This window comes from Myodes glareolus, chromosome 10 (genome assembly GCF_982192425.1).
Source record: "Myodes glareolus chromosome 10, mMyoGla1.1, whole genome shotgun sequence".
NCBI classification, from domain to species: Eukaryota; Metazoa; Chordata; class Mammalia; order Rodentia; family Cricetidae; genus Myodes; species Myodes glareolus.
In genome coordinates, this window is record NC_142035.1 from 38,304,353 (window position 1) to 38,319,525 (window position 15,173).

Below are 15,173 nucleotides of genomic sequence, written 5' to 3' on the forward strand. Positions count from 1 at the left end.
AGTCGGAGACTACTCTTTTCATTTCCCGGCTGTCCAGACCCAAATAATCACAGAAACTGTGTTAATTACAATACTGCTTGGACAATAGCGTAGGTGTATTCCTACCTAGCTCTTACATCATAAATTAACCCATTTCTATTGATCTGTGTACCACAAGGCTGTGGTCTATCAATAAGTTCTGGCGTCTGTCTCCTTGACTCTGCCTACTCTCCATATCTCTGTTTGGATTTCCCGACTGTCTTTATTCTGCCCTGCCATAGGCTGAAGCAGTTTTTTTTTTTTAATTAACCAGTGATGTGGGATTCCCCTCTGTATGCTGTGAATATGTCTTATTACCGTTAGTTAATAAAGAAGCTATTTCCACCAGTGACCTAGCAGAGTAAAGTCAGGCGGAAAATGAGAACAGAGAGAGAGAGTGTGTGAGTAGGTGGAGTTAAGGAGACATCATGTAGCGCTGAAGGAGAAAGACAGATGCAAGAACAGATGTCAGAACCTTACCCCATAAGCCACACTTCTTAACGATACACAGAATAATAGAAATGGGTTAATTTAAGATATAAGTACTAGCTAGGAATATGCCTAAGTCATTGGTCAAACTGTGTTGTAATTAATATAGTTATTGGGTGCTTATTCGAGTCTGAGCAGTTGGGAAACCAACAAGCAGTCTCTGTTTACAAACCAATTGGTAATAAAACATATTCACAACATACAGAGGGGAATCCCATATCAAATTTCAAATTTGTTCTTTCCAGGATAAACGGCTTTTTCTTTACCAGTGTATATACACAATATAGCAAAGAACAAAGATTGATGTTGATGTTCTGTGCTCATGATCCAACAGGGTGTAGGAAGATAGTGTCCTAGTTTGGTTTTTCTTGCTGTGATAAAACACTGACTAATACTGACTTGTCAAAGGAAGGACATATGTCTTAGTTTGGATTTTTTATTGTTGTGAAGGGACAACGTGACCACAGCAACTTTTAATAAGGAAAACATTTAATTGAGGCCGGATTCTGGTGTCAGAGGTTTAGTCCATTATCATAATGGCAAGTATAGCAGCAACCAGGTCCATGTGGTGCTGGCGAAGGAGTTGAGAGTTCTGATCTTGATCTACAGGTAGCAGCAGGAAACTGCCACACTAGGACTAGCTTGAGCTTATGAGACCACAAAGCCCACTTCCATAGTGACACACTTCCTCCAACAAGGCCACACCTCCTAGTAGTGCCACTCTAGGCATTCAAACACGTAAGTCTATGGGGGCCATTCCTATTCAAACCACTTGTCTGATATTTCCACAACCGTCCATCATCTCAAGGTGATATCCCTTCCTAGAGGAAGAGGTTTGTCCTAGAGGAAAGGACAGACTGGAGCAGAGACTGTAGAAGAGCACAGCTTCCTTTGTTATACCACCCAGAATCATTTGCCCAAGGGTGGCATGGACCACAGTGGCTGGATCCTCCCACATTAACCTTTAATTGAGAAAATGCTCCACAGACATGCCCACAGGACACTCTGATGAAAGCGGTTCCTCAATTACGGTTTCCTTTTCCCAAATATGTCTCAGTTTCTGTCAAGTTGATAAAACCAACTAGCATATATGGAAGCCTACTTGTAGCCTTAGAGAAATCAGTTCCTGTACGGAAGTCAAAAAGAGCTTTTGTCTTTTTGTATATGCCTCCAGGTGTAAGGCTTGATGGTGGGTTTGTTTTTTTTTTTTTTCCTCCAGTAGTGGTTAGACAATAGGTATTCTTGGATGGAGCTGGTGTTAGCCCAAAATTCATTGTCTTGGGTTTTTCTGTTTGTTTTGTTTTGTTTTGTCTTTACTCAGGTGGCCTAAATTGATATATGAATGTATTGCCACAATATTGCCTTCATTGTTAATTTGTTAAGATAAATCTTAGAGATTAGTACTAGAGAAGTAAAATGCAGTCATTACTTAAGGATATATACCTAGTTTCCAAAAATATTCAAGACATAATGATTAGCAGTATGATATGCCATGTTTTGTTGATAATCATGGGAGCCCTTCTCTTTCCTAAATAGAAACTGAGGGGGGAATGGATGTGGGGATGGGAACAGAGCAGGCCTTAGAGGGAGGAACTAGGAAGAAAGGAGAGAGGAGAAAGTGCAGCCAGGACGTAAAATAAATAAGTAAATAAGTTTTCTTTTAAAAAAAATTATGTAGTTAAGAGTTCTGTACATAACCAGAACAGTAGTATAAGAAGGTGAACTTGAGTATATTTATAACATACTTGCCCTTGGGCATCCTGTAGAACTAAGCTTTACACCTTGTAAAATTGCATAAACTTCCAATATGTGAAAGAATTGATTTTGATTGATGCCAGATGTGGTATTTGGGTTGGGTTAGGAGCCAGTATGAGCACCAGAGATTTGTTAGTTTTCCCCCTGAACTGCAATTTGTTACCAAAAGAGTTAGGAGAATTTTGAAAATAACTTCTAAGATGAAGGTTAATTTTTTTTCTTTTGGAAATGAAATATTTTAAATGATGTTTTGTTTGTGTTTTAACAAATAAAACTCATCTGAAGATCAGAGTGCAGAGTTAAGCCGCTAGAAGCCAGGGAGTGGTGGCACACACCTTTAGTCCCAGGACAGAGGGCTCCCTGTTGGTTCTAGGCCACCCTGGGCTATACAAGATTGAATCTGTCTAAAAGAACCAGGTGATCCCAGCACTAGGGAGGTGGAGACAGGAGCTCAGTGCAGTCTGAGGTTTTTTGGAGACAAATGCAGTCTGAGGATGGATCGTCCCTTCTGTCTGATCAATGATAGAAGTAAAAGGAACTCTAGTGGCTGGTCACTCTGCTTCTGTGATTTTCAGCATTAACCCCAATATCTGACTCTAGATTTTTATTATTGATACCAACTAGAATTTGTGCTGCAAACATTGGAATTTTTTTCTTATTGCCAATTTGTAACTTTCCTTTTAGTGCTAAGGATAGACGGAAGGCCTCATGCATATGAGGCAAGCACTTGACCTCTAAGCTACACTAAGCCCTAATTGTATAAACTCTATAAAGATTTTGCTTTTGAAAAAGTAGGACTAAAGTGTACAGTACATCCCTTTAAAAAATGTATGTGTCCTTTGTCTTGCTATCTTTAAGTATTTTATAAACCACTGTGAAATTCAGCCATATTTTACTATTGGACTCACTCAGCTGTGTCACATGTTTGCTGCACTACAGTTTACAGTGATTCTGCACCCTCTCCTCGAATCCCTTTCAGCTCACTTTAGAGTTGAATATACTGAAGGTAATAGATTGCCAGGAGCAGTTGGTAGCTGATAGAGTCTGAATCCTAATGTTTTTCTGCAAGGACATTGTAAAGATTAGAGACAGAGCCAGGATCTGCGTGAATATAAGCTCGGTGTTTAAACAACACTGGTTTTTGGGGTTTGTTTGTTTGTTTGTTTGTTGCAAAACCACAGTGTATCACCATAAAGAAAGGGTAAGTGATCTTGGATGCAGAAATTTGCATCAAAGAAAAAAAGGGAGTCAGTGGAGGGCATTCCCATTCCCCTTCAGCTCAGTACTGAGACTTACCTACATCTAGGGAGGGCCCTTAATGTCTGTCCCACATGAAGCACTCAACTGAACTAGAAGCTTTTCTCAGACACTGGAAGTGATACAGAATTTCCTTATAGAAAGTTCTCTTATAGACTTTGTTTTATAACACATCATTTTTTATAGATACATCATTAAGCCTTTGTTTAAACAAGTTTACTGATGGAGTTTTCCTGCCCTGCCAGCAGCTCCCAAATAAACACACTGAGGCTTAATAAATTGTAAATTCTTTTTTTTCTTTTTTCTTTTTTCTTTTTTTTTTTTTTTTTGGGTTTTTTTGAGACAGGGTTTCTCTGTAGCTTTGGAGCCTGTCCTCAAACTCACAGAGATCCGCCTGCCTCTGCCTCCTGAGTGCCAGGATTAAAGGCGTGCACCACCACCACCCAGCATAATTATAAATTCTTGTCCAGTAGTTCATGCTTGTTTTTAACTAACTCTTGTATTTAATTAACCCATATTTCTTTGCCACATGGCTTGGTTCTTTTTCTCAATACTGCATGTCCATCTTGCTTCTCTCTGCATCTACTCATGACTCCTCTGACTCCACCCTTCTTCCTCTCAACATTCTCAGTTTGGCTCTACTGCCTGGCATTATCCTGTTCAGCTATTGGCCAGTCAGCTTCTTTATTAAACAAATCTCAGTAACATAAATTCAGATAGTGTTAAAGAATATTCCACAGCAGTTTACATCTTGACAAGTTTAAAGGCACAAATAAAAATCGCCAAGACATAAACGAATGGAGAGAGATTTATTACCTGCAACATTGTATTGCTACAGAGGATTTTCTAAAGCAGTGCTCTCTTCGGGATGAGGATGTTGCTCAGGGAGCCTACATATTCATGGAGGTCGGCATATTCCTAAGCACGCTCAGTTAAGGAATACACTACGGAATATACCCAGTATAAAGTCAGTTTGAGGACAAAATGGACAGTTTTTGAGGCATGCTTAGCTCAAGACTATAGACTTGTTTAAAAGTTAAACTAGAAGCTGACAAAATGGCTCTGAAGGTAGAAGTGTTTGTCATGCGTACCTGAAGGACCTGAGTTTCATCCCCAGAAACTCAGAGTGGCTGGGGAGAACCTGTCTCAAAAGGTGTCTTCTGACTGCACAGACTGAACTGTGGCGTGCTTGTGTGTATCTGTGTCCCTGCACATGAGCACAAAAGGAGGTTTTAAAAGGGTCGAAATAGTAGGTGGGAATATTTTTTGATAAATTCAATCAGCATTATGAAGTTGGTGGACAGGAATATTTCTGGGCATGATCAGTTTTCTCCATGATGTTTTAACTAAAAAAAAAAAAAGATACTTTGAAAGTTTATTACTATAGATATAATATAATATTATTTCAATTTATCTTCTGTAACTATAAAATTCTAACACCTGATTCAGAGTCTTTGTTTTTATGTAAGTCAATAGGTTTGATCCTTATGTACTTCTTGCAATATTCCCAAGAGATTAAAAACAAAACTTTGTTTATTTTGCTTTGTTCTGTTTTTGAGACAGGATCTCACTATGTACCCAGGCATGTTCTGATACTGACACCTCAGTCATGCACGACCAGGACTGTCTTAAGAGATGTTTACGACTTGCAGTGAGGTTCCCTGATAAGATAATGTTTCAGAACACGAACTTTTCATTTCTCTGGTATCTTGCATATAACCTGCATCAAAAAAAAATTTTAAAAAATGTATACTTGCTGGGTGGTGGTGACACACCTTTAATCCCAACACTCAGAAGGCAGAGGCAAGTGGATCTCTTGAGTTCTAGACCAGCGTGGTGTACAGAGTGAGTTCCAGAACAACCACGACTGTTTCACAAAAAAGCCTTGTCTCAAACAAACAAAAGTACCGTCTTCCTGATCTTTACATGGTGCTGTGAACTGAATTCAGGGGTTCTTCAGGAATAAGTGCTTTCAACCAATAAACCATCTTTCCAACATCTCAATTTGTTGTTACTATAGCAAACATTGGTGGTGGTGGGACGGTTAGTTACATTTCTGTTGTGATAAAACACTATATCCAAGGCAGCTACTAGAACTAAGAATTTAGTTTGGTTGATGGTTTCAGAAGGTTAGAGCCCATAATTTCAGGGTGGAGGCAGCAAGCATGGTAGCAGGAGCAGGAAGCTGAGGGCTCACATCTTGACCCACAGTCACAAACCAGAGATAGTGTACTGGAAATGAGGTGAGATTAAAACACTCAAAGCCTTTTCTCAGTGTAATGCTATACCTAACAAACCTCCTCAGACATCACCGCCAACTGGGGAGCAAGTATTCAAATGCCTAAGACTGTGGGGAGCATTTCTCATTCATACCACTGCATTGGGTTATTTTTGTTTTTTCATTTGGATGCGGGTTCTCATGGCGCTCAAGTTAGCTTCTTATTCCTTGTGTAGCTAAGGGTAATCTCTTACTTCCACTTCCCAAGTGCTTCTTACTCCTTGTGTAGCTAAGGGTAATCTCTTACCTCCACTTCCCAAGTGCTTCAGTTGCAGGCATGAGTTGAACCACTATACCTGGTTCTCTGTTGTGTTGAGGAGCAAATCCAGAACCTCATGCATGCTAGGCAAGCGCTCTACCAACTGAACTATATCCCCAGCCCAAGGCTGTTGGTTTTTATTCAGTAGGAGAAAAAGCAGTTTCTCAAAAGAAGACGGTGTCCCATGATCCCCAGAGAAACATTGCTGCAGTAACATTCTAACAGAGCGTGCAAACTATCTTTTATACTTTATCACCCTGACTCCATCTGGCTTTGCAGTCCTCACATTCAGACTCACAAAAGAAAGAAAAAGTCATAGCACCAGCACGACTACTAAGGAACTTAAAACATATGTGTAATCAGACAATAGTTGCAGGTACCATATGTGCCAAACAGTAACTATATTCTTACAGTTTACTAATCCATGGAGTCCCTAGACTAACTCTACCGGTAGTTGCCTTTATTTAACTCCATGTTTGGGGCTGGAGAGATGGCTCAGTAACTAAAAGCACCTACTTCTTTTACAGAGAATGCCATTTCAGTTCCCAGCACCCACATGGTAGTTCCATTGTAACTGTAATTCCAAGGGATCTGATACCCTCTTCTGACCTCCATGGGTACCAGGCATGCACTTGGTACACACACATACATGCAGGATACAGCCCATGTCCAAGACCTCAGATTCCCAGGACCCACATGGTAGAAAGGGAAAACCAACTCCCACAAGTTGTCCTTTGGCCTTCACACTTGATGTGTTGCATGCATAGCTAGCTGTGTACAGGCACTCCAAAATAAATTTAAAAATAAAAAAACAAACCTATTTTACAGATAAAGGCATAACCAATTCTTTTTTTTTCTAGGATGAAGCAAATTGTTCATCCTTTTAAATGACCTGTGTGGTATTTTTTTTTCATTCCAAAAGATCTAAGCCATTTTGTTCAGTACCTGGTCTAATGATTCTCTTTATTAATTACTAGTGTTTTGCTTTGGTTTTGAGGTGGTCTCACTATATATCAGACTCTGAACTCACAACCCTTCTCCTCTGGTGAGTGCTAGAGTTATATAAATGTGCCACCACACCAACAGAAATACCTTCCTTTCAGTACTTAGTCACCTTCCAGAAGGCTTGTGTATGCTGTTTATGCCCATGGCCTTCTTCCATTTTGTTCATAGTATAAACAGATTTTGGCTGTTAATCTTGTCATTTTAACCCTCGTCTGTTGGTTTGTTGTACTAGGTATAAAGAAAAAATCAACGAAATCTGCAAAGGGCAGCACATCTTCAGAAGAAGAAACTGAACTAGAAAAACAAAAGGTAGAAAGTGGTCGTTTTTGAATGTTTATCAATGCTTGGTCTGAGGAGTTGGGGTGATGTGATTCATGTGGGTTTTCAGTTTCTCTAATTTTAAAACTGATTTTTCCAGTGGGTTTTGTAAATATATTATAAGATACATAAATATTTTAGTCACATATTTTTAAATGTTACCTTTAACCAAACACTATTTTTCCAGCTAATATGAAGTAAAAGTTTCTCAAGCCCTTTATGAATAAGGAGATATTCTCATTGTCGCCCTTTAATATGACTGAAACAGAAAATGTTGTTGGAACATAAAGTAGTATTTCCATATCCTTTGATTCTATTGATCCTATTACAGTTTCTGTTATATTGTCAAATGCTAATTTCTCTTTTATTAGTAGTAACTACAAGTTTAATGTACAATGCTAAATCTTCATTAGAAATACTGTGATGCTTATGCATAACACAGTAGCTCTGGCTTTGGGCCTTGACTGATCGCCTAAACTGTTCTGTTGTACAAGGAGGGATCCCTTTGTTTGTCCCAGCTGCCCGACTAACTTACACCCGAAATAATCACACAGAAACTGTATTCATTTAAACACTGCCTGACCCATTAGCTCTAACTTTTTATTGGCTAACTCTTACATTTTAGTTTAACCCATCTCCATTAATGTGTATCACCACGTGACTGTGGCTTACCGGCAAGATTCTAACCAGCGTCCATCTCAGGCAGGAGAACCAGGGCGTCTGCCACTCTGCCCTTCTTCCCAGCATTCAGTTCTGTCTACTCCACCTACCTAAGTTCTGCCCTTTTAAAAGGTCAAGGCAGTTTCTTTATTTAATCAATGAAAGCAACACATGAACAAAAGGGCCTCCCTCCTACACCACTGTTCAGTTTAATACATTCTTCTATTCTCTCTTCATTGCATGTTAAATAGTCCTCATAAGACTTGGGATGGGATTCAGTAAGGAAGTTGAATATGAGTGCCAGGGATGAAAGGAAAGGAAATTAAAGTGTTCATATGTGTAAGGGTCACAAAGCATGGGCCTGTGTGTTTTCTCTAGTGCTTGTGGTTGTTTGCTTGACTCGTGAGGTGTCTCTCTAATGTCATGATCAGTAGAAACAGAATACTTGGTCTCAGAAGCAAATGCTGAGTCTAGCTCATGAAAGTATATCAGTATTGAAAGAGATAAGAAAAAAAAAACAAGCAAAAGAATTTTCCTAGTTGCTAAAGTACACATCTGGAAACTAATTTGAATCACAAAGTAAATTTCCTGTCATTACTTAGAGAGAATAAGGTGAAAATGAAATGTATTTGAAAGACCCATTCCCTTGCTTGTGAATCAGATTACTCTACAGGGATGGACATCTGTCCTTTGCATGAAGACTTTTCCTTTCCTCCTTTCTTGTAGCTAATCCTCACATCACTGCCTCGAATGGACCTACACTGAGTATCTTGGGCCTCTTTCTACTCTCCACTCATCGACTATAAGCAATTCTCACAGTAGCAGTGCAGGAAAACTCTGCTGTACATTTGAAGTTTTGTCTGTTTCTTTCCATAGGCTGAAATGGCCTTGCTTGTAATGGATGAGGAAGAAGACAGCAAGAAACACTTCAATTATGACAAGATTGTGGAGCACCAAAATCTGAGCAAAAAGAAGAAGAAAAAGCTTCTGAAAAAGAAGGAGCTGCTTGAGGATGACTTTGAGGTAACTGGCAGCACCAGTCATTCTTGGAGGTGGAATTAAATCTAAAGGCGGTTCTAGATATAGAAATTAGACATGAAGTTATCCTTGAAAAACCCTTATCAAGGTCCCTTAATGGTGATAGAGCAACTGTTCTTTAACACAGTTCATCCCAGAGTGGATCGCATTGCTGGTTGAGCTCTAAGTGAAATTGTTACCCTTAATTTGGCAACTATGCTCAACAAAAATCTGTGGCCTTTAAATGTTAAAACCAGAAGCAGTGATATTCATGCTTTGAGAGGTAGCTGAGCGTGGAGGGTTCGCATGACATTGGACTCACTCTCGCCGTGTACAGTAGCCAACATAGTGAGCAGTGCTTTTTTAATTTCTTTGTATCACATTTCTGTTCCTCTTCAGTTTTCTTCTTATGGTAAGTGCCTAGTCCTAATGGCCATATTTCACTAGGAGTTACTTAACATTTTCCACTAGTGAACTTGGAAGAAGAGACGGTTGAATTTTGAATTTGGTCAAAGTGGAGGGAAGGACAACTTCATAGTATGTAGAAAGATCACAAGGCCACTGTTGCTCTACCTGTCCTTATATGCTTCTGTTCCCATGAAGCTTCTTATGAATTGGTTTTTTCTAATTAAAAAGCAAAGAATAATTTCTTATTATGAGTTCTGCCTTCATACATAATTATGTATAAAATATTTTTCATGGAGCTGTGGTATGGTCCAGCAGGTAGTAGCACTTGCCACTGAGACTGACAGCCCGAGTTCAGGCCCTATCTTCTACCCAGTGCCAGAAGAGAACTGACACCCTCATGTTGTCCTCTAACTTCTACACACCACACAAACTTTTTTTTTTTCATGAGGGCTGTAGAGATGGTTTAGTGGGTAAAGAACTTGCTGGACCATCATGAGACCTGAGTTTGGATCCCAGAACCCACATAAAAGCTAGGAGCAGTAGCATATGTGTATAATCCAGGGCTGTAGGGATAGAGACAGACTGATCTGGGGCCTGCTGACAGCCAGCCTGCCCAGGTGATAAAGCTCCGGCTTCACTGAGAGAAACTATCTTAAAATATAAAGCAGACAGCGTTAAAGGGAGACACCTGTCATCAACCTCTTGTCTCTGCATGCAGGCACAGACACCTGTACACACATAAGAGTTCCTTTGCTATTCTTGGTATCATGTCTGTCGTCTTCACTATAACTAAGTAAAGCTGTGATCCACCTCCAGTACACTCGGGTTTTTCCTTTGTTGTTTGCTGCTGGATTGGCAGGTATACTTTTCAAGGTACGACCATAATGCTTTTTGTAGAAACATCTAGAGGAAAAGTTTGGGGTTTATAGTTTACAAATCTTGGACTGGAGAATGGATTTTTTTTTGCCCCCAACCAATAACTGCTTGTAATTCCAGGGTAATTAAACCTAGCACTTCACACAGGTTTAGGTTAGCACTATCATTGAGCAACATCTGCAGCTACCATTTTGCATTATATTTTCAGTGTTTTGCTAAGATGCCCAAGGTAGCCTTAAATCTGTAGTTAGCCTCCTGAGTAGCTGGGATTACTGCCCCATACTACCTGGCCTAGCTAGTAACTACTTTTGCTTAACACCAAGTTTGAAATTTCTTAAAATTACACATAAAGCAGTGACTGCTTAAACTCCAAGCAGTTAAGCAGTGTCCTAACTGACTTATTTATGATGGACAGAAGTCAGTATTATGCTAAACAAGGAGTAGAAGCCCTGCCTTGGGAACTATTTCCCTAGTCAGTGAAAGTAATGATCCAAGTTACATACCACTATATACATGGGCCACTATTCTTCCCACTCAAGTAGATTGGTTTTGGGGGAAGAGAACAACATATCCTTCACATTATGGTTGAAGGGCAGGCCTTAAGAGTCCATTGAGTCTACCCTGGTCACGGTGGCACATGTCTGTAATCCCAGTTCTCAGGACACCAAGACCTGGAGGATCCTGTGTTCAAGAGCAGCAAGGTATAGTCCAGCCTAGACTTAAAAATCTAGACCTTGTCTCAGATAACAAAGTAAAAGACTTTTTTTGATTGTAGGAAATGGTTCTGATGCCTCATCGCGCAGTGTGCACACTTGTGTGCTGACAGCCAGCAGCTCTTTGCCTCTATTTGCTTATTTGTTCTCTTTGAATTTATAGGTAAATGTCAGCGACGCACGGTTTCAGGCAATGTACACTTCCCACTTATTCAATTTGGATCCCTCTGATCCTAATTTCAAGAAGACAAAAGCTATGGAAAAAATTCTTGAAGAGAAAGCTCGGCAGCGAGAACGGAAAGAAGAACTACTTACCCAAGCAGTGGAGCGAGCTCAGCAGGACGCGGGAAAGGCGGCGCGGAAGCAGCACTCAGATCCTGCCTTGTCTTTGCTAATTAAATCCGTGAAAAACAAAACAGAGCAATTCCAAGCCAGAAAAAAACAGAGAGTCAAATAACTGGGCACTGTCTCTGTGGTATCAAGTACACAGAAATAGTTTAAGGGATAATGGGACTGTAGCTGGCTTAATCCCAGCACTCGGGAGGCAGAGGCAGGAGGATCTCTGAGTTTGAGGCCAGCATGGTCTACAAAACGAGATCCAGGACAGGCTCCAAAGCCACACAGAGAAACCCTGTCTCAAAAATTAAAAAAAAACAAACAAACAAAAATATATGTAAAAAATAGTGTCCATTTTTTGTGTACAGATTAAAAACAAATTTTTAAAAAGTATATATGTATATATACATATATATGTGTGTATATATGTTTATATAGTACCTTAATCTCTCAAAACTCAAGAAGCGGAGCTAAATAGCTATTAAGATAATTTATTTTCCTAGCATAAAGGATGAAGCTGTGAACTTTTTTCCATGCTTAGTAATTTGCATGTAGAGCTATTTATGAGAAGAAGTGCACAGTGTCTCTACTAGTTTGCATTTTTATTAGTTTTTATAGTGTCGGTTTGCTTCATACATGCTCTTCAAGCGGACTATTGTAGAAAAATAACTGAAATAAGGCTTTAACTCATGAAAGAAACAGTTCCTTGGAAAGACAGCTTCATTTTTATATTGTGCATAATTTCATTTGAAAGGTTCATGGACTCTGCAGTCATGTTTCTATTTGTAGCAACAACAAAAATCCTTCTGTTCTTTAGATTTTTTTTAGAATGTTTTGGAACGGTAAGTATACTAGTATAAAGGGAATCCCACTTCTTTGTAAAATTAAAGCACATCTTCAAGACTAATACCCTTTGATTTTTCTGGTATAGATTTTAGAGCTATTAGCTGACCACTCACACAGGAAAACTGGATGTGCTGCATATAAGTAAAAGGAAATAAAACCAAAATGGACTGTAGCAATTCACGATACAGCCTTCTTTGGAAAAACAGTACAAATTCTGTAGGTTTATGTTTCATATTAAAGTTACCATCTTAGGATAAAAACCTGCTTACTAAGAAAGCATATTTATTAAAGATGAAAATCTCAGAGCAGTATCGAAATCCTAGCAGTTTCTATAAAAGGGAAGTAAAAAATTAACGTCTGTTGAATAGATTTCTCATTACAATGAAGAACAACAGAGCCTCTACACAAGACTTTGTTATAAAGCCCCCCGTTGGGCTGTTCATCCAGATAATGCTCCTAAGATATGTCTGTGAACATCCCAACATTGACCAGTCAGTGAGAATGATGTCAGATCAAGTAGGGATTCAATTTATTTGGTTTGATTTTTTTTTTTTCAGTACTAGGAATAAAACCCAGCCCATACGCACTAGGCTAGTGTTCTCCCACCAAGCCACATGCCAGCCCTTGGTTTGCCACATGGTCTTGCTATATAGCTCAGACTAGCTTCAAACTCACATCTTCCTTTGGCTCTGAGTTATGACTGAGATTACAGACTAAAACCACTCTTTGATTTCAGGGTTCCTGAAAAACTAGTTCATTAGGAGATTTGATACCAAAAAAGTTAGGTATCTTAAGTTCCAGGAACTTCCCTCTTGTTTCAAGTGGTCTTCTGGGGGATGGAGGCCTCGGGGTCATATAAAGCTCTGACCAAGTCAGTGGCCTCCAAGTTATCCTGTTATGAATTCAAAGAATGAAGTTCGCAGAACACAGAGGATGATTTAAAAGTTTGTTGTAGATTCGTAGATGGGAATGAGGTACCGTTGAGCTCCTACTCTGGGGTCTTTTTAGAGGGTTGCTTGCAGACACTGGGATGAGGCATGGGAAGGTAGCCTGTTCTCAAGGTGTCTGGATAGCCTCTGAGTTGTTAGAGCCTCACTTTTGCATCTGGGCAGGGTTGGGAGGCTACGAGGAACCAAGGGTCAGAACTCCCTTTGAGCATTCCTGGCCGTAGACAAAGACTGAGCTCCTATTTGGGATCCCTGCACTACCTGACAAGCTTCTACCTCAAGTTCTCAGCAGTTTTATTACTTTTGTTGTTTTTTTTTTTTCTTTCTTTCTTTTAGAACCTTTGTTTCTAAGTAGTAGCTTAAATTGTAAAGTCTCCTTTTACTAGTGAAGTAAATAGTTGAGCACACTGGTTCCTTTTCTAATTTGTTTTATTTCATTTTTTGAAACGGTATCTCTTTGTAGCCTAGGCTATTCTGTAGCTAGCCCCGGCTGTTCTGTAGCTAGCCCCAATAAACCTTGTTACCCTTGTAGTACTTAAGTTCTGTCATGTAACTGTGCTTTTGCTTACAGTTACTATGTCTTCCTATAAAATTATTACAGTGTTATATATAGGTGAAATCTATTAAATTAATTTCTGTGGAATGTGGGAGGATTTAATTGATATCTCCCTTTATTTTTTTTAAAATCTCTTCTAAAATTAAGAAAGAATACATCTCAACTTATATAAGACCAGAATATCCATGATACTTGTGGTAGTGTGAATGTAATTGGCTCCCTAATCTCATAGAGAGTGACACTCTTAGGAGATGTGGACTTGTTAGAAGAAGTATGTCACTGTGGGGGCAAGCTTTGAGGTCTCTTTTGCTCTCTCCACGCTGAATAAATGAGTTTGCTGTTTGCCTTTTACCTGACTCCCAGGGTCTGTGCCATTGACTCAGTGCCTTCTCTTCCCCCTCACCTGAGGGAGCCGTTGGGACCCAGCAACAATGACCTCATTTCAGGATGCCACCCAGCTAAATTTCAGCTTTTGGAAAGAAACTAAAAAAAACTCTGAACTGGGTGTGGTGGAGCACACTTTTAATCCTACTTCTAGGAAGGCAGAGACTGGAATATCTGTGCTTGAGACCAGCCTGGTCTACAGAGCAAGTTTCTGGACAGCTAAGTTTAGGTAGGGAAAGGAAAAAAGCTGGTGAAGATCTAATTGAACAAGGTCATGTTCTACTCCCCGCAAGCAGCAGAACTTGGCAGCTTCAACACGTGGTTCTGGGTTTAGAGTTAAGAATAGAAGTTAGGGAATAAAGCTGCTAGGGCCTGTCCTGTCATGTGTCAGGGACATTCAGGGATGTCCCTGAATGGAGGCCTAATTGAGAGGCCATTGTGTAAAGCTGTGAAACTGAAGCCTGGATTGCCTTGGAGACCCTAAAATGTTAGAGCTGCCAGAGTTGTGGATTCCCCTGCCAAGAAGAGATGCTAAGGGAATGAAGAGTGTTTCAACATCAGACATGAAGATGAAGAGTTTGGATTTGGCCCAGCTGTGTTTTTCTCTAGCTTTGGTCCAGTATGTCCTCACTATGCTCCCTTTGCCACATTTTGGAATGGCAGTGTATATCCTGTGCGTGTGTGTGTGTGTGTGTGTGTGTGTGTGTGTGAAGTATGTGATTCTTTTTAATTTAATAGTGGATTACAGTTAAGAGATTGCATGAATCTCAGAAGAGACAGAACTTTGGACTTTTAAATATTTTTGAGACTATTGTAGACTATGGGGATTTTTGAAGTTGGACTAAATGAATTTTACTTTATAATATTGCTGTAAGCTTATGGGGATCAGGGACTGCAGTGTAGTAGTTTGAAATTAATTGGGCCCCATAATCTCATAGGGCCCAATTAATCTCATTATTAGGAGGTGAGACTTTGTTGAAATGTGTAAGGTCTTGTTGGGAGGAAGGTTGTCACTGTAGGGGCGGGCTCTGAGATTTCCTATACATAGGAA

At 39.7% G+C, this 15,173-nt stretch overlaps 1 protein-coding gene across 2 annotated transcripts in view; it reads left to right on the forward strand.

The window, feature by feature from the left end:
* Window positions 1-14,094, forward strand: part of Esf1 (ESF1 nucleolar pre-rRNA processing protein) — a 56,018-nt gene extending 41,924 nt beyond the window's left edge. For both annotated transcript variants that reach the window (XM_048455447.3, XM_048455448.3), the window contains exons 12-14: window positions 7,294-7,370; window positions 8,916-9,062; window positions 11,217-14,094. In XM_048455447.3, coding sequence (XP_048311404.3) covers window positions 7,294-7,370; window positions 8,916-9,062; window positions 11,217-11,510 — 518 coding nt within the window. In that variant the 3' untranslated portion in view covers window positions 11,511-14,094. The remainder of the gene's footprint in view (window positions 1-7,293; window positions 7,371-8,915; window positions 9,063-11,216) is intronic.
* Window positions 14,095-15,173: the final 1,079 nt, after the last annotated feature.